The 20513-nt window shown below is 42.6% G+C and overlaps 1 protein-coding gene across 2 annotated transcripts in view; it reads right to left on the reverse strand.

Annotated features, from left to right (window-relative positions):
- Positions 1 to 20513, reverse strand: part of LOC105470002 (procollagen C-endopeptidase enhancer 2) — a 135808-nt gene that overhangs the window by 89320 nt on the left and 25975 nt on the right. For both annotated transcript variants that reach the window (XR_011619769.1, XM_011721696.3), the window contains exon 3: positions 4844 to 5099. Coding sequence is in view for 1 of the 2 variants with exons in the window: in XM_011721696.3 (XP_011719998.2) it covers positions 4844 to 5099 (256 nt within the window). In the remaining variant the exon portion in view is untranslated. The remainder of the gene's footprint in view (positions 1 to 4843; positions 5100 to 20513) is intronic.

The following is a 20513-nucleotide window of genomic DNA, read 5'->3' on the forward strand; positions in this document are numbered from 1 at the left end:
GAGGAGTGCTTTACTTCCAATTACGTGGTCAATTATGGAATAAGTGCGATGTGGTGCTGAGAAGAATGTATATTCTGTTGATTTGGGGTGGAGAGTTCTATAGATGTCTATTAGGTCTGCTTGCTGCAGAGATGAGTTCAATTCCTGGATATCCTTGTTAACTTTCTGTCTTGTTGATCTGTCTAATGTTGACAGTGGAGTGTTGAAGTCTCCCATTATTATTGTATGGGAGTCTAAGTCTCTTTGTAAGTCTCTAAGGACTTGCTTTATGAATCTGGGTGCTCCTGTATTGGGTGCATATATATTTAGGATAGTTAGCTCTTCCTGTTGAATTGATCCCTTCACCATGATGTAATGGCCTTCTTTGTCTCTTTTGATCTTTGATGGTTTAAAGTCTGTTTTATCAGAGACTAGTATTGCAACCCCTGCTTTTTTTTGTTCTCCATTTGCTTGGTAAATCTTCCTCCATCCCTTTATTTTGAGCCTATGTATGTCTCTGCGTGTGAGATGGGTCTCCTGAATACAGCAGACTGATGGGTCTTGACTCTTTATCCAGTTTGCCAGTCTGTGTCTTTTAATTGGAGCATTTAGTCCATTTACATTTAAGGTTAATATTGTTATGTGTGAACTTGATCCTGCCATTATGATATTAACTGGTTATTTTGCTCGTTAGTTGATGCAGTTTCTTCCTAGCCTCGATGGTCTTTACATTTTGGCATGTTTTTGCAATGGCTGGTACCGGTTGTTCCTTTCCATGTTTAGTGCTTCCTTCAGGGTCTCTTGTAAGGCAGGCCTAGTGGTGACAAAATCTCTAAGCATTTGCTTATCTGTAAAGGATTTTATTTCTCCTTCACTTATGAAACTTAGTTTGGCTGGATATGAAATTCTGGGTTGAAAATTCTTTTCTTTAAGAATATTGAATATTGGCCCGCACTCTCTTCTGGCTTGGAGAGTTTCTGCCGAGAGATCTGCTGTTAGTCTGATGGGCTTCCCTTTGTGGGTAACCCGACCTTTGTCTCTGGCTGCCCTTAAGATTTTTTCCTTCATTTCAACTTTGGTGAATCTGGCAATTATGTGTCTTGGAGTTGCTCTTCTCGAGGAGTATCTTTGTGGCGTTCTCTGTATTTCCTGGATTTGAATGTTGGCCTGCCCTACTAGGTTGGGGAAGTTCTCCTGGATGATATCCTGAAGAGTGTTTTCCAACTTGGTTCCATTTTCCCCCTCACTTTCAGGCACCCCAATCAGACGTAGATTTGGTCTTTTTACATAATCCCATACTTCTTGCAGGCTTTGTTCATTTCTTTTTCTTCTTTTTTCTTTTGGTTTCTCTTCTTGCTTCATTTCGTTCATTTGATCCTCAATCACTGATACTCTTTCTTCCAGTTGATCGAGTCAGTTACTGAAGCTTGTGCATTTGTCACGTATTTCTCGTGTCATGGTTTTCATCTCTTTCATTTCGTTTATGACCTTCTCTGCATTAATTACTCTAGCCATCAATTCTTCCACTTTTTTTTCAAGATTTTTAGTTTCTTTGCGCTGGGTACGTAATTCCTCCTTTAGCTCTGAGAAGTTTGATGGACTGAAGCCTTCTTCTCTCATCTCGTCAAAGTCATTCTCCATCAAGCTTTGATCCGTTGCTGGTGATGAGCTGCGCTCCTTTGCCGGGGGAGATGCGCTCTTATTTTTTGAATTTCCAGCTTTTCTGCCCTGCTTTTTCCCCATCTTTGTGGTTTTATCTGCCTCTGGTCTTTGATGATGATGGTGACGTACTGATGGGGTTTTGGTGTAGGTGTCCTTCCTGTTTGATAGTTTTCCTTCTAACAGTCAGGACCCTCAGCTGTAGGTCTGTTGGAGATTGCTTGAGGTCCACTCCAGACCCTGTTTGCCTGGGTGTCAGCAGCAGAGGCTGCAGAAGATAGAATATTGCTGAACAGCGAGTGTACCTGATTCTTGCTTTGGAGGCTTCCTCTCAGGGGTGTACTCACCCTGTGAGGTGTGGGGTATCAGACTGCCCCTAGTGGGGGATGTCTCCCAGTTAGGCTACTCAGGGGTCAGGGACCCACTTGAGCAGGCAGTCTGTCCCTTCTCAGATCTCAACCTCCGTGTTGGGAGATCCACTGCTCTCTTCAAAACTGTCAGAGTCGTTTGCGTCTGCAGAGGTTTCTGCTGCTTTTGTTGTTGTTTATCTGTGCCCTGTCCCCAGAGGTGGAGTCTACAGAGACAGGCAGGTTTCCTTGAGCTGCTGTGAGCTCCACCCAGTTTGAGCTTCCCAGCGGCTTTGTTTACCTACTTAAGCCTCAGCAATGGCGGGCACCCCCTCCCCCAGCCTCGCTGCTGCCTTGTGGTTAGATTGCAGACTGCTGTGCTAGCAATGAGGGAGGCTCCGTGGGCGTGGGACCCTCCCGGCCAGGTGTGGGATATAATCTCCTGGTGTGCCTGTTTGCTTAAAGCACAGTATTGGGGTGGGAGTTACCCAATTTTCCAGGTGTTGTGTGTCTCAGTTCCCCTGGCTAGGAAAAGGGATTCCCTTTCCCCTTGCGCTTCCCAGGTGAGGCGATGCCTCACCCTGCTTCAGCTCTTGCTGGTCGGGCTGCAGCAGCTGACCAGCACCGATTGTCTGGCACTCCCTAGTGAGATGAACCCAGTACCTCAGTTGAAAATGCAGAAATCACCGGTCTTCTGTGTCGCTCGCACTGGGAATTGGAGACTGGAGACTATTCGGCCCTCTATTTTTTTATTTTTATTTATTTTTTAGACGGATTCTTGCTCTGTTGCCCAGGCTGGAGTGCAGTGGCGCAATCTTGGCTCCCTGCAACCTCTGCCTCCTGAGTTCAAGCGATTCTCCTGCCTCAGCCTCCCAAGTAGCTGGGATTACAGGAGCACGTGACCATGCCTGGCTATTTTTTTTGTATTTTTTTAGCAGAGACGGGGTTTCACCATGTTGGCCAGGCTGGTCTTGAACTCCTGATCTCAGGTGTTCTGCCTGCCTTGGCTTCCCAAGGTGCTGGGATTACAGGCATGAGCCACCGTGTCCAGCCCCTCGTGACTCTGTAAGTTGATGTTCTCTACCATATTTGAGCAGAGTCAAGTCATTATATCTTTAAAATTTTTTTTACTTTATTATCACTTTCTTCTTCTGGGACAAAAATTACAGATGTTAGACCACTTGATATTGTCTCACTGGTTTCTCGAGCTCTTTTTCTTCAATCTTCTTCCTTTTTCTTTAGATTGAGTGATTTGTATTTAAGTTCACTGACTCTTTTTTTCTGCCATCTCCAATCTACTTGTGAGCACACCAGGTACATTTTAAAATTTCAGATCCTGTTTCCTTTATCTCTAGAATTACTCTATTTTTTAATAGTCCCTGTTTCTCTTCTGAGATTCTCAATTTGTTTATTTATTATGCACATATTTCCCTTTATAAATCCTGTAACAAACTTGTAATAGCAGCTTTAAAGTACTTGTTTGCTAATTGCAACATCTGAGTTACCTTGGGATCAGTTCTTATTGACTGCGTTTGTCCTTGAATAGGGACACACTTTTCCTGTTTCATTACATAACTATAGACTGGACATTATGCATGATACATTATACTCTAGATTCTGTTGTGTTCTGATAAAAATGATTTTGTTTTAGCAGGCATTTAACTTGGCTAGACTCAAACTTAAAGTCTGTTTCCCTGGCAGCAGGCAGCAGCTGTAATCTCTCTTCAGTTCTTTCATTTTTCAGCTGATGCTTTTGTGCCAGGCCAACTGGGCTCTCCTCCACACATGTAGAGTTTAGCTGTCAAAGATTTCAGTAGATTTTATATGAATATTTTGCACCTCAATTCTGTAGTTCCCTGCCTGGATTTCTTCCCCAACATTCTGGCTACTCTTGCAGCCCCAGATGCTGTCCTCTGACCTTTCAAGAAAAATGTGGCACTACAGTCCAATCCAAAAGCAGATTATGGACTGCTCTTTGGCTGAAAACATACAAATATTGCCCACTGCAGTGATCTTTCAAAAGTAGAGATTTCTACCCTTAGGAGACATGTACTAACATGAAAATATCCTAAGACCTAGCGTTAAGTAAAAAGAAAAGGCTGTAAAATAATATGAATGTATGTCTCCATATAAATAAGCGTGTGTGTGTGTGTGCGTGTATATATATATATACACACACACACATATTTATTGCTGAGACAGGGTCTCACTCTGCCACCCAGGCTGCAGTACAGTGGTGCGATCATGGCTCACTGCAGCCGTGACGTCCCTGGGCTCAGGTGATTCTCCTACCTCAGCCTCCCGAGTAGCTGGGACAACAGGTGTGTGCTACCATACCCAGATAATTTTTGTATTTTTTGTAGAGATGGGTTTCACCATTTTGCCCAGGCTGGTCTTGAACTCCTGAGCTCAAGACATCCACCTGCCCTTGGTCCTCCAGTGTTGGGATTACAGACATGAGTCACCACGCCTGGCCTCCACTTTTATTTTTTAAAAGCTATTGTATAAGCACTCAAATAAAAGTAAGCACACATAGAAAGGTATGGGAACCACTGGCCATGGCTATTTCTGGAGAAGGGACTATGGAGTGGTGAAGGAGTGTGTTTGTATATTTGCATGTGTGCTTATGTATGCAAGCTCCACATTTTTACTCTATGAATTTCTATATTTGATTTTTTACAAGAATGCATGTGGACTTAAAAGGCTGATTTCTTTCTTTATTGGTCTTGTCATGGTTTGATGGCATTCACTAGCTCTTTGAGAACTACTCTTAAGCTTTAAAGGAGTAAATAACTATCAGGTGCCAAGAACAGTGAACCAACATTACTGTTGTTATTGCCATTATGTGGAAACAGTACCTCTTTCGTTTGGTTCAGCAGCGGAGAACATGGCCATGAAGCCATTGCCAGCAGTGTTGGCGTCAGAAATCATCTGCACCATCATCTTGTTGCTACTGGACACAAGGGCTCCAGGCCGGAAAGTGCCACAGAAGCGGCCAATGCGCTGGCCATTGGCGTGGCCATTGTACACATCCACAAAGTCATAGCGGCACAGGTTGTCACTCTCAAGGTCTATGAATCGGAAATTAAGAACGACTACTTTTCCTTCGGGAACCTGCCAAGAAAAGGGCCAATTAGAAAACTGTCATGAAAACAATATCTGAGGCTTTGACATTTAGTCACTTACTTCAGTGTGTAGATTAAAGTATAATATCCAAGATAATGCTTTTTCCTCTCTCACATCTGAACCAACCCAAGGGAAGTTTTCTAGCATATTGCATTCCTAAAAAAATTTAAGTACTTATTTTCTTTGGACAAATTCCACAATTCTCCAGGATTCACAATCTTATTCCTTAAGAACTTACCTCAACAAAGCTGCAAAATATTAGATCAGTCTTATTAATGGATGAGTCATTGCGTAGAAAGAATACCAGTCCTGATTGGACCTTAGCATATATCTGCATATTCTAAAACACCATGGCACCTAGAGATATTGCTTAGCAAAGAAACATTTTAAAATATCATTTCTTACAAATAATACAGTAGAACACACTCAATGCCTGTGTATAGAATGTTTCTATGAAGTTCAAAATAAAGAATTTATTTGGGCCGGGCGCGGTGGCTCAAGCCTGTAATCCCAGCACTTTGGGAGGCCGAGGCGGGCGGATCACAAGGTCAGGAGATCGAGACCACAGTGAAACCCCGTCTCTACTAAAAATACAAAAAATTAGCCGGGCGCGGTGGCGGGCGCCTGTAGTCCCAGCTACTCAGGAGGCTGAGGCAGGAGAATGGCGGGAACCCGGGAGGCGGAGCTTGCAGTGAGCCGAGATTGCGCCACTGCACTCCAGCCTGGGCAACAGCGTGAGACTCCGTCTCAAAAAAAAAAAAAAGAATTTATTTGGCAATTGTGTAGTTAATTTACAGGTAATTCACTTTGGGTCCTGAAACATCCAGATGAACTAACTATACTGAATAAAGGAACTGAGTAATTGCTGAATCATCTCTTCTGAATGTCACTGAGTTTTGTGTTCACTTGTTTTCCAGGTGAAGACTTTATATGTCAGGAAGCCTTGAAACACAAGGCACTAATGAAGAAAAAGATAAGCTTTCATTTTCTCATATTTTATTTGTCATAATTTCCCCATAAAATTCTTAATGATGGTTCCTTCCTTATTCCCTGAGTAGGCAGAAAAAAAATGGCTATAAAAGCATTTGGTAGGATTCTTAGGTTACAAAAGCCCCATTTCTTTCCCAGTTCACACCACCTTTTAATTTTTTCATTCAAGTTGTTCAGTCATAAAGTCTTGATCATAATTGTTTTACTCCTTTAAACAGATGAGGTCTCCACTTAATAGTGGAAAATTCCATTCTGTAAAAACTTACATATAACAAAACTCAGTGATTAAAAAAACCAAACTGAAAAATCCAAACACACACAATCAAAAGTGGTTGGTTTATATTCATCTTAATTAACTATTTCAGACTCAAGGGTCAATAGATGCTTTGACATCAATGTGGCTTCCCCATGTTGGTAAGTGCAGTGCCATACATTTTATTTTCCTACGGTAAGATGAAGAGTTTTCAGTGCTAATTTTTGTGTCAAACACATCTACACACCTCATGGTAGAAACTGTAATGGCATAGTCCCCAAAAGGGACATGTTTGGCTTTGCCATGGTTGCATTCTAATTCCTAGAAGCTTATCTCAGTGGTGTGAATATCGGAGTTCCAAAGAACTTACAACAGCTTAAGAAGCTAATAGCATAAAGAACAAATTAAATTTTAAACATTATCACCAAGATGTCTCTTGTAGAACTTCCTGTCTTTTGCTTTGTTTATTGTTTTGCGCACAACCTCTATTTGTACAATGATCAGAAAGTTATCAAAATACGATGCCACATCTGTAATCTTAAATATAAGCAGGCTCTCTATGAATCACTGAAAAAGTCCTAGCCATGAAAAGAATCTCAAACTAATTTGTTTTTTTCTTGCATGAACAGTGACTATTTGTGTAAATGTATAGGGGGTTAAGTAACTCAAAGCTATGAAACTTGGTGAAGTCACTCCCAGAGTGAATGTGGATAGAAAAAAAGGAAGAGGTCTAAGTATAGAGGCCTGGAACACTCCAATGTCATCAAGTCTGTGAAGAGGTCAAACCACAATAGAGACAGAGTCAGCAAGTAGGAGGCAACCAAAGCGTGTGGCGTCCGGAAGCCAGGCGAAGAGAGTACGTCAAGGAGGAATGAATGGGCAACTGAGTTAAGCACTGCTGCTGAGAAAGACCAGCGGATTCAGCAACACAGAAGTTGATCAACCAGAAGTCACTGGTAATGCTGACAAAGCTGTTTTGGTGGCACCATGGGGAGAACACTGGATAAGAGAAGGATCATGAGAAAATGGGGTGAGAGGAAATGGTGACAATAAATATAGACAAGCTTTTGAAGGAGTTTTGCTGTAAAGATGAACAGAGTAATATGGGGATAGCCGGAAGGGGATATGGGGTCTAGGCAGGGTTTTTGCAATGGGTGCTTCCTAAGGCATGTTTGCATGCTGATGGGAAGGATTCTGTAGAGAGGGCAAAACTGATGAAGCAAAAGAGAGGGAGGATTGCTTAAGAGATGTCCTTGAGCAGGCAAAGAGGGATCTGATCTACAGAAGGAACAGCTGTGGAGTTGGCCTTAAAAGGAGCAGGGACAGTTTTGTCCAGTGAGAGGAGGGAAGGCAGATGTAGGTAGGTCAGTAAATGAGGTGGTGAAAGCATATAGAATTTTTTTTCTGGATTGCTTTTCTTAGTGAAATAGAAAACAAGGTCATCGGCAGCAAATGTGGAAGAGAGAGGAGTTACTGGGAATCTCATAACAGAAGAGAAAGTGAGGAAATGGATTAAGGAAATGCAGCAGGAGTACCAGGACTGCTGGGGGCCCACTTGAAGTAAATGAATTAAAATTAAGACTTCTCTGCATGGTGGAGGTATTAGTTTTTGTTTGTTCGTGGTCTTCTTCCCCAGCCACATTCAGCTCCGTGGGCGGAGGTAAGGGCAGGTGGAGAGTTGGATGTAAGCAGTAGGGGAGAGTGATGAGCTTTGCCAAGTGAGGATATGGCGGGACAGAGGGACAAGGGAGTTGAAGACATAGGCAAGAGAATGACCCTAATGACGTGCCATGCAATCCAAACTGGGTTAGGATGGAAATTAGGAACCAGTGGGGTGAGGACAGTAACAACCAAGACTGTGGTGGAGTAAGGACAAAATAACAGTGGAGGTGGGAGGCTGAGGAATTATGGAGCATACGTTCTTTGGCGGAGAGGAGGTTAAAGACCTGAGAAGATCACCCATATAGATACTGAAATTATAGTGGATTAGGACAAGGAAGAGTGTTGAAGACAGTGACAGTGAACCAGGAGTTAAAATTTGCAAGAAGTGAGGAAGACTGTCCTGGAGGCTTTAGACGATTTCAATGAGCAGAGGAACAGGGAGATATAATCATGTTTCATTGGCAGGTTCTTAGTCCTCTGACACTATTTAGACAATTCTGTCGACTCTCTCCTGTAGACAGGTGTTGAAATCAACTACAGGACTTGGATGCTCATGCTCAATAAAATAAATCATTTGTTCCAAAAAGTTTTGTACCTGTTCCCATGGCAATGAAAATTTGAGAATGAGACACAGATATGATCATCAATAGAAACTGGGTTACATCATTGCAATTTTGAACACATGCTGACCCGAACAACCCCAGCAAAGTTTCTTTTGAAAGAAGGATGCAGAGGTAATCTGTACCCGTGTGAGTCTCCTATAATCAGAGACAAATGTCATCTTGCACTGAAAGCCAGAGAGAAATTCTATTGCAAATGAGATGCATACTGCTGTGAACCTTTTCAGTATAACACAACATCTGTTCTTCATTTTTATACGAGTGATCAAGATTGTCTGATGCCCTCTCAAGCAAGCTTTGATAAGAGCTCCTGATTGTCATTCTAAAGGACTTTAGAAAGAATATTCTCTGAAGATGGCCTTTCCACTTGGAGAATCCACAGTTCGTATCCTTGAATTTTCTTTGTTAAGAATAGCAAAAAAAAAAAAAAAAAAAAAAAACAGAAAGATACACAGAATAATTTAACACCTGGATACCAAACACGAAATTGACTTTTGTTAACATTTTGTTAATATATTTTTAAAGTCTCCTTTAATGAAGTAAATAAAACATTTCAGATAAAAATAAGATTTCCTTTGTCTTCATCCCAGGCCCCATTTCCTCCTCCTTCCTCAGAAGCAACCACTGTTACAAATTTAGTGGGTTTCCTTCCATGCTGATCAAAATATTTGTGTGTGTGTGTGTGTGTGTGTGTGTGTGTGTGTGTGTGTATATATTTATATATATATATATATGTATGTGAGTATATATACACACACACATAAGTATGTATATCTATACACATAAATATTTGTGTATACATTATGTATACATGCTTGTAATCTTAATGCTTTGGGAGGCCAAGGCAGGAGGATTGCTTGAGTCCAGGAGTTCAAGACCAGCCTGGGCAACATAGGGACATCGTGTCTCTACAAAAAATTTAAAAATTTAGCTGGATGTGGTGGTGCATGCCTGTAGTCCCAGCTACTTAGGAGGCTGAAGTGTGAGGATTACTTGAGCCTGGGACATCAAAGCTGCAGTGAGCCATGATCACACCACTGCACTCTAGCCTGGAGGACAGAGAGACCCTGTTTAAAAAAAAAAAAAAAAGAAAGGAAAATGGGATAATGTTGTACATCTAACTCCACAACCTGGGCATCCTTGAATTTTCTGGCTGAGGAAGAAGAGAAGAAGGAAAAATAAAAATACATAGGACCTTCACAAGCTATTCCTTCCACCTGGAACATGTTCCCACTTCTGCCTTTCTCTCACTCATGCTTAGGGTCTCAGTCTCAAGGTCACTTCCTCCTGGAGACATGCCTAGACACCCCCAAACCCCAAGGTGGGCTCTGTCCAATTAGCAGTGCACCCCTCAGGTCTGTGAGCACGGGCAGGCTCAGCCCACTCACTCACTCACTGTATGTTATAAAGCTCAACCTCGAGAAGGCAAGGATCCTTCCTGCCTTGTTCACTGTTGCATCACCAGGATCTGACATGGCCCCAAGTTGAAGCTTAACATTAAAAATATTTGTTAAATGAATAACCCATTAGGTACTCAATGAATCACCGGCTTCCTTGCACAAATCACAGACAATATACCTACTGCTGGCTCTACCTCTTTCATTCTAATATATTCTGCCTTGCCTGGCAGCGGAGCTCCAAAAGGCCACCGTCTTTTCTAAGCCATTCTTTGCAAAAAGAAGATGAATATCTTTTTGGAAACTTTATATTTCAAATCTCCTGTAAATGCTAACACTTAACGCAGAAACTCAAGGTGCTTTTTCGGTGGCAATCAGATGAAGCTACTGTTTTGTGAGATTATATTGACTTGGGTATTCATTATCTGCCTGCAGAAAAACAATTCGATGTTTGTGTTTTTTCCTATCAACAGCAAAGTCCTGTGTGGGCCAAAACCTAGAGCTTCCACAGTGACCTCAACTCACCCCACAGCTCCTGGGATGTCCTCACTGTCACAGGCAAACATGCCAAGGCTCTCGATGCCGGGGCTCCTGCCAGAGGACAGAGGAACTGCATTTTAAGCTGATGGTTTGCATTTTTAGGACACTATGAGCGAAATGAAAATAGGAGGCCAGCTTCTGTGTGGAGGAGTGAGTTTCTGCAGGAATGGGAATGCTCCTTTGTGTCTGCAGCTTTTCCTCCCCAAACACATCATTTACTACTTGGATCAAAAAGAACTGTGTTTGCAGCACATGTGATATTTTTTTAAGCTATCATTCTAATCTTCTACAATTTCCCTCTTCCACAAACAAACCTTTGGGAACGTGCATTCTAAAATGAAGACCACAGTTTATCTACGTAAAGCTCGAGGCACAGCCACTCAGTGTCACCTCTCTCATGTACCTCCAAAGGTATTCCAGAAAGATCTATAGACAAGTTATGTACAAATATTTGGCAGTCTTTCTAGAGGGGGATAAATCAGAAGCTTACAAGATCTTATTCATCTATATTCTAGGTATATTTCAATACTACTTTTTTAAATGTAAATCTTATACATGTTTAAAAAATAAAACATATATTGATTAGCAGAAATAACGTGATGTTTTGAACATTTTCTTTTGTTTTTGGGGATTTCACCAAAAAAACTTTACCCCTGGATGTCCAGAAGGAGCATGGAAACTCCCATCCACTTTGAGCCCAGCATGAAAACATCAGTGGAGATAACCACTGAAAACCACCCAAAACTTTCCCGCTGCACTTTAGAATACAATCTTCACCTTAATTATAGTTCACTCTTACTGAACATCAGGTGCCAGGTATTTTTCTATGCACTATATACGTATCACTTCATTTAATCCCTTACAGCAACCCTATGAAGTTGATATTATTATTAGCCCAACTTTACAGTTTACAGGTGAGGAAACTGAGGCACAGAGAGGTTAAAACACTGCATGATATATCCCCTTATCTCTCATCTTTCTCCTTCAAGCAACAACTTGGCTGTCATGCCACTTTTCTGTTCAAGGCGCCCTCCGAGCTGGTTTCTACCTAAGGCCCTTTGCACAGCCTGGTCCTCTGCCTGGCACAGCCTTCTCCCTGATATTCACGGGTCTGACTCCACCTCATCATCTAGGTCAGCTCAAGAGTCACCGTTTCAGAGAAGCCTATCCTGAGCACCCCTCGTCACTTAGATCACACAGCCCTCTTATTTCTTCACAGATTATTTATCATCTGTCTCACCATCAGAATGTAAGCTACAGAGAACAGCTTGTCTGTGGGTCTACAGTTTGTCCAATGCTTGGCTACTATAGGTGCTCAGAAAATATTCACTGAATAAATGACTGGGATCCTTATAATCTTATAAAAAAAAATAGTGCAGGCCATGACTCCTCTTACTAGCACATACCTTTATATAACAATGTAAACTCACAAGCACAGGGCAAGCATCATTAAGATCCTTATGGGGAGGAAGAAATGGCTGAGAGCGGTTATGATGACTTGCCTAAGGCCACCCAGAAAGTCAATGGCAGAACTCAGGTCACCTGACTTCCACCTTGCTGTGTTTTTCCATGACCTGACTGTGGCAGAGGCTGAGGAGATGCTCCCAAACCTTGTTTCTTCTCAGGTCACACATGGAGTCGACATTTCCCAGCCTCCCTTGCAGTTAAGCTGGGGCCATGAGTCTGGGTCCTGGCCAATGGAATGTGGATGGAAGTGATGCACCCATTCCCTCCAGCCCTAGCCTAATACACCCCGTGCAATCCTTTTGGAGTTCTCTTTTTGCTCTAAGGAGGGGATTCAGTAGAAGAAACGTGGAGGTGCTAGAAGACAACAGAGCCACACAAGGAGGAGTCAGTGCTTAAAGGAGAGCTGCCCACAACAGCTCTCCCACTGCACTGGACTGTGTTGCGTTAGGCCACTGAGACTGGGGGGTTGTTTGTTAGAGCCATTTTGCACTTTGTGTTAATTACCCTGATTAACAAATGGATAGTGACATTCACCAGGTGTCCTTACCCAGCACCTCTGTGGCAGGTAACTGTATAGACACCCTTGTTGTTTGGGGTGCCTACAGGCTCTCTAGGAATCAACAGTGTGACGTGGCCACCAAAGAAGCCGATACAGGCTGTGTGAATCGTAAGGGAGGTACCAGCTTTGCCTAACTGTAGACTGCTTGGAGTACCATGGGCTGAATTCAGGTCAAAGCACCTCACTTTTGAGTAGACGTGGATGATCTGGAGCCACCACAAAGGTGAGAAAATTCAGAATCATCGAGGCACATGCTGTAATTTCCATGGCCGCTGCAAAAGTGTAACTAGGCCCTCGAGCCCCTGTTACCATCTCTGAGTTATCACCCCTGAGTCCTTTATCTGTGGCTGGTCAGCTGGGGTGACAGGCAATCAGCAGCCACTAGTACTTCTTGAGCTGAATGAATGAAGACTTGGTTACAAAACAAACAAGAGACAGGACTTCAGGTTACGCTTCTTGTGCAAATGCTGCCTAAGCATGAAGAAGTCAGAAAGATCCTGGCTGGGCCAGGCCCTGCCCTTCGGCACTGGGAAGGTGTTCAGACTGAAGTCTGCCAAGTGGAAAGGCAAATGGGAAAAACGTGAAGGAACAACAAAGCAGAACCCAGAGAAGCAGGAAGGCTACGGTAGATGCAGCAGGATGAGGAGACAGGCAATCGTGCCAAGAGCTGCCGCCTTAGGTTTTGGTTGGGAAAGAGACAACGTTGAAAACGAAGATTATTCCTTTTCACATACATTTGTCTTGCAGTTTTCCTTTGGCCAATGATACCCTGAGATCCTACTGTGGACATTAGTGGTGGCAAATCTTCTAGCAACTTATACATTCCTCATCCACGTTCTTGAGAAAACTGGAAATTCACTACTCAGTTTTTCTCTAAACAGGAGCTTTTTTTTTTTTTTTAAGCCATTTGCTCCTGAAAGGGTTTATAGCAAAACACTTTTTAAAAGCATTACCAAATGATAAGATAAAGAGCTGTGGATACACACCGAGCAATGAATTTCAAAAATACTCTAGGCGAGAGCATCCAGGATATTCTATATACTCTATAGTAAGAGTCCCCATTTCCCAATCCATCGTACGTGTGCAGTGAAGCTGTACTTTCCCATGCTTCCCACTGAACCAGCTGGTGTGAGCCTGGTGCTTCGGGCACCTTACCAGGCCTGGCATCAATCACAGCACTGGCACCTCCTGTGGCTGCAAGGAGCAGCAGCAGCAAATGCTCAGCCCTCCACAACCTGAGACTGGAAGGAGTAGCAGTATCTAGTGGCTGAAGCCCAAGCTGTTTCATGTGATCAGTGTGCGCCCCGCCTGCTGTCCTTGAAAGGTGTTAGTTGTGCTGGGAAAGGAGAGACAGGTTATCACTGGTTGTCTTTCGCATTTGTCATGTGTTGAAGGAGAACTCTGGGCACTGCATATGTGTGTGAAACACTTCTAGACAAGACCATGGTAAAAGGTGGAAGTACTAAGTGAAGCTCTACCAAACCCATCCTAGATTATTTTAAAGCAACTATTAAGAGTAATATTTCTGAAGTCCTTAAAATGACTATAAAAAAGGGAAAGAAGGTAATACTTATTTTAAAACAATGAAAAATCCGTGACAAACGGTAAATCATATGAGAGGCCCTGGATGACAAGTACACTTCAGAAGTGCCCAGGACAAATGTGGACACAGGGCCACCCTGGCCTTAGAACCTCTAGGCCTCTCCTCTAACGTTTGAAGCTGCCCCATTGAATTCCCAACAACCACAGGTTGAATGAATAAATAGCTGTTGAATGAATAAAAGAATGAAAGAATAACAGAAGGGCTTCGTATTACCTGCAGAATGAAGTCCAAACTCCTTAGAATCATAGGGTACGAGGCCCACCCCAGGCTGACATTCTGGCCTCATCTACCCCCCAGCCCTTTGTCTTGGGATCATTCTGTTCATCCTCAAACATACCTGGCCCCTTTCCTTTCCCACCTCTGTGAGGTCGTATGTAAATTCCCTGCCTGGAATATTCTTTCTTCCCTTCTCAGACTATTAACTTCCGCTCCAATTTCAAAGTTGGGGCCAAATACACCTTCTCTAGGAACTCATCCTCTCCCACCCAATTCCTAGACCTGGGGGGATGTTATCTTCCCTCTTTCACCTCCCAGAGACAGAGTCCACTGTTCCCTCTCCCCCTTCAGTACCTCCTCAGCATCCACAGGTCTCGCAGGTGTCTGTGGTGTGCATCTGGTCCTGCAGCGGACTGTGAACCTTGCACAGACAGGAATGTTCTAGTCATCCGTGTCTGAGTAATTGAACCCACATGCCCCTGGCAGCCAGGCATCCCAAAAGCACAATGAAGGTGAAGATAGAGATGGAGAAGTTTCCTATCTTCATATATTTTGGTCTCAGATCTGTGAATAGTTTTGGGATTTTCTTTGCTATTTATTTGTTTTGCAAATCCAACAAGTATTCATCAAATACCAGCTGCTGGCACAGCAACATACACACACACACATGCACACACATATATGTGTGTGCATGTGTGTGTGTGTGTATCAAACTAGGATAAAACATAAACTCCAAGGGTTCATGTGACCCAGAACCTGGCAGTGCCTCCCTGGGGGAAGTTGGGGGTTCCACTAAGACATGTGAGAGATGGCACCAACAGTTTGTTCTTATGCCCATTCTAAGCAGTCTTCTTTGTTATATTCCCTCAACCCATGTATAAAGGATTGTGTGTGTGTGTGTGTGTATGTGTGTGAGAGAGAGACAGGGTCTCGCTCCGTCACCCAGTCAATTTCTTTATACCTTTGAAAACTGAAACAAAGTACTTAAGCCATTTTAGGGCATTTTCAATTCTCCAGAAGTTGTCAACATAAATTAATCCAGAAGACAGACATGACAGGTGGAGATTCCTGGAGAAAAAGCATCCGTAGGCTAAACCACTAGTACATATTGTCTGGCAGATATTCTTAAAGGTAACAGACATAAAAGCTGGGGGAGACTTTTGCCCTTATAGCTAGGAGCCTTTTTGTCATACAACACCCATGGTTTTTTTTTTTTTTTTTTTTTGGAGACAGTCTGGCTCTGTTGCCCAGGCTGGAGTGCAGTGGCACGATCTCAGCTCACTGCAACCTCCTCCTCCCAGGTTCAAGTGATTCTCCTGCCTCAGCCTCCCAAGTAGCTGGGACTACCTACAGGCACCCACTATCACGACCAGCTAATTTTTGTATTTTTATTGGAAACGGGGTTTCACCATATTGGTCAGGCTGGTCTCGAACTCCTGACCTCAGATCCCCCCACCCCTCAGCCTCACAAAGTGCTGGGATTACAGGCATGAGCCACCATACCTGGCCCATGTTTTCTTCTCAATGACACATGAATATATATATTTTTTCAAAAATGTTTATAGGACAGAACTGACTTCTATGCAATAATCTAAGAAACAAATCTGAAATATTTTCAAGAAAATATCTCCATAAACTGGAATTTCATCTGATAAATCTTTTATGGGTCAGGAACACAAAATTATAGTAATTTTTTCTTTTCTTTCTTGTTTTTTTTTTTTTTTTTTTTTTGAGACGGAGTCTTTCTGTGTCGTTCAGGTTGGAGTGGAGTGCAGTGGTGTGATATAGGCTCACTGCAACCTCTGCCTCCCGGATTCAAGCGATTCCCCTGCCTCAGCCTCCTAAGTAGCTGGGACTACCCGCACGCGCCACCACACCCGGCTAATTTTTTGTGTTTTTAGTGGAAACAGGGTTTCACCATGTTGGCCAGGGTGCTCTGATCCACCCGTCTTGGCCTCCCAAAGTGCTGGGATTACAGGCATGAGCCACTGCGCCCAGCTATGCTAATATTTTATTAGGAATGAAACAAAAAGCTCTTCCCTTCTGGAATAAGAGAAATCAGAGTAAAGAAGCAAGCACATTTAAAACAGAACAGATGTGTACGTGAGTATCGAATGTTCTCTTAAATGAGTAAAAGACAGGCTTTACATGGTAGCATTAAATTGCTACAAAAGAGAACTAAAATTATTTTCAAATCCAATTCTTACATTAAAAGTATGTCCACAGTTTACAATATAAAAGTATGTCCATCGTTTATAACAGCAATGGGAAATAAGTCCTTGCCCTCTTCCTGCCCCTGACAGCCACTCCTCAGAAGCAACCAGTGTAATTCTTTCAGACATTTTGCCTGAAATTTATTTCCTTGTTGCTTCATATATTATATGCTTATGCTGCTACTTCTTGACTTAGCCCTTTTCAACTTTACCTCTTTGCTTTCTGTTATTCCCCCTATTCCTCTGTCAAAAATTCTGGTTAAATCCATATTCAAGATTTTCATGACTATGCCCACATGAATATTAAATTTTTCACTGCTGGGCTAATTTTTTTTTCATTTTTCCTAAAGCTAATAATTGCCTTTTTGTTGTTGTTGTTTTGTTTTGTTTGAGATGGAGTTTCGTCCTTGTTGCCCAGGCTGGAGTGCAATGGCGCAATCTCGGCTCACTGCAACCTCTGCCTCCCAGGCTCAATCTATTCTCCTGCCTCAGCCCCCCAAGTAGCTGGGATTACAGGTGCCCAACACCACGCCCAGCTAATTCTGTCTTTTTAGTAGAGACGAGGCTTCACCATGTTGGTCAGGCTGATCTCAAACTCTTGACCTCAACTGATCTGCCTGTCTCGGCCTCCCAAAGTGCTGGGATTATAGGCGTGAGCCACCACGCCCGGCCCTGCCTTGTTCTTTGGGTTAGCTTAGTTTTCTATGTGCCTATCACTAAAACCTGTCTCAATACTGGCCAGGCACCAGTATTCTATCAATTCCATTCTCTCCTTGGAAACACCCATTCTGGAGCTCTCCTTCCTCCTGCCCACCCTCTATCCAGTCTGGACTGGCCACTCTCAAGGCCTGCAGCACAGCTGTGGGCTGAGACTTCGCTTCTTCACCAATTCAGGAACCCCTGTTCCCAGGGATTCTATGTCATTTTCCTTGCTTGTTTTATTCCTTCAGTTTTCTGGAGATCATCCTCCTTTAGGTTTCTTACAAAGGGTGTACAGAGATTAAAAGTTTAAGACAGTACACCTCTGAAAATGTCTTTATTCTGTACTCAGCACTTGTCTGCCAGTTTGGCAAGGTACAGAATTGTAGCTTTAAAATGGTTTTCTCAGAACTCTAAAGGCTTTGCTCCACTGCCTTCTAGCTTCCAGCAACAGGCTGAAGCTGTTCTTCCCCCTTCTATGTGATTGTCCTCCCCTGCAGAGACTTGTAGGATTTTTGTGAGTAAATTTAACAAAGATGCACCTTGGTGTTTATCTTCCTTCACTCATTTGTGCTGAGTGTTATTTCTTTGATAATTCCCTCCTCTCCAAATTCCCTGTTCTTTCTTTCTAGAACTCTCACTAGTCAGACTTGGACTTCCCTGATAGGATTCTCTAATACTCTTATCTTTTCTCTTCAATATTCTACCTCTTATTTTGTTCTACCTGCTGAGTATCTTCAAGTTTATCTCCCAGCCCTAACAATAATTGTTTTCATTTCTATTATCAAGCTTTTAATTTCCAACAGTGTTTTCCTTGTTTCCTTTGTTTTTAGTATCCTGCTTTGATTTTATGTGCGAAAAGTGTCTTTTCGCATCTCCCTGAGGATGATAATGATCATTATTTTGACATTTTTTTCTGCTCTGCCTTGTCTCTGTTTCCTTGGAGTTTTTGTTTCCCTCGGTTTGGGTTCTGCCTTTTCATGTAAGAGGCTTTCCTCAATGTCTAGTAATCCTCAACTGCCTCTTCATATTCAGAACTGAGGTGAGGCTGACTGGAAGCTCTGTGGCAGGGCTTATCACCAGTGTGATGGGGACAAGCTGGCTTTTTCCTTGGGCCTCCCAATGTCAGTATTTGGACAGAGGTCCTTTCTCAAGGGCTGTTCATTTTCTCTAAGATTGTTCAATGCCTCGCCTGAGGGGTAAAGACCTTGCTGCAGCTTTCGTGGGAACAGAGGGAGAGGTGGGGCCTGGGGTCTCACCATTCTAGTACGCACGCAGACTGTAATTACCCTGTTTTCAGTGCCACACCTGGGCCTGACCTCTTCTGCTAGCCTTGCAGTTCTGAAGCCCAGAACCCCTGTGGTTCCCAGAGCATACTCCCTGCCAGGCTGGAGGGAGAAGGTGGGGAGGTGGAAGACAGACAGCACTCTTGCTGCTTAAGGTGGAGGAGGGAACCTGTAGGGTTGACTGCTCTTACAGAGGCCTTCAAACAGAACTAAAATTTCTAACCTCATCTGCCCGCCTGCCTTCCAAGAAACCAGGTGCCTCCAGCTCCAGAGCCTTTCTAGAATTCTGTGGCACAAATCAGCTTGTTTCCTACTGACACCTTCCTTCCCCTCTGGCAGGGGAGTGTTTGTTCTCTCTCTTCTGTTAATTCAGTCACCACTGACCATCTGCTTTCTTATCTTCCAAAACCTTGTTGGTATCTCTCATGTACTATTAATTCTGTTCCAATTCCATTTGTCCTATGAGTTTAAACTTTTCAATTCCCTTCCTGCAATTTTGGTGGGAAGAGAAATACTTAAATAAACGCTTAAATATGTAAATAAATGCTTAATTCATCATGTTTGACCAGAAGTCACTGAGGTGATTTTTATTAGGATGTAGTAAGAATGATAGATGCTGTATTTGTAGGTTATCTAGAAGAAAATGTCATGTTATAACATTATAAAATAATACGAGTATATTTTTAAAATGGAAGCCAGATCTGTTAAGCACCTATCAAATATCCAGATAACTCCAAAAGACTGAAAGACAGCTATACTACCATCTGTAATGGCTTTATACTATTCTAATGTACACTTGTACCATAATTTATACAAGAAATCTCAAGTTTTTCTAAATTTAGCATGTTTCCAAATTTTCATTAATATAAATAATGCTATTATAAACATAATTATAAAAATATTCTTGTGCTTAAGGGAATATTTTTATAGGATAAATTCCTAGAAATGGACTTGCTAAATCAAGGAGTTGGGCATTTTAGATGATTACAGAATATCCCCCAAGAAGAGTTGTATTAATTCCCATTTTTCACACCCTCTCCTACACTGGATGCCTATCAATACTTATCAATCCAGCAGGCAAAAAAAAAAAAAAAAAAAAAAGAAGATACCATTGTTGTTTTAATTTCACAGTGGGCATTTGCATGGGAAAGCTTGGTTCACTTAATGTGGCAGAGGCCAGATGTCTGACGGCAGGTTAAAAAAAAAAAAACATTGAAGATAGCTTCAGGGTTTCAAGCCCTGCAGGTACCATCCACAATACAAAGGCAGTAAGGAGAGAAAGGTTTTATGTTGTTTTGCTTTAGAGAGAAGTAGGGCAGAGGGACAGAGGGGGTCATAAAGTTTGCTTTTGAACATGTCAGGTTAAGATATTTGAGCTGAATGTTGCAATATCATAAGGCAGTTAGAATGATGGGGAAAAACATTTCAAAAGGTCCAGTTCTCTCAGGAAAGAGGACATTTGATCAGATAGATGGGACATGGAAAAACTTTTACAAGAGAAAACAACGTCTGAGGCCACAGACGACTGTCTTACTCTAGCCAGATGGCTCACAAATGTGTAGCTTCAAATAGCGAGGAAGAGAGGAAGAGGGTGTGGGAAGGGCTAGGAGGTGCCAGAAGCAACAACCCGAGGGCACATCCTTGGGATGGTGGTTAGGAGCATCAACAGAGGAGGCACCTTCATTATTTCCACACCCGTCTGCCCAAGCCTCCCGACAACCTAGCTAACTTTGCTTATAAATTCTTTTCAAGCTAGCTAAATAAATAATTTTCCACTCAGACTCCTCCAAACACAAAGCTTTTTAAAAAATGTAAATGAAATTAAAAACAAAAGTGGATAAACTAGCATGCTATTTAAGAAAAACCTCATGATTCCCGGAGGAGAGTTTAGTCAGCA

This window comes from Macaca nemestrina, chromosome 2 (assembly GCF_043159975.1).
Source record: "Macaca nemestrina isolate mMacNem1 chromosome 2, mMacNem.hap1, whole genome shotgun sequence".
NCBI classification, from domain to species: Eukaryota; Metazoa; Chordata; class Mammalia; order Primates; family Cercopithecidae; genus Macaca; species Macaca nemestrina.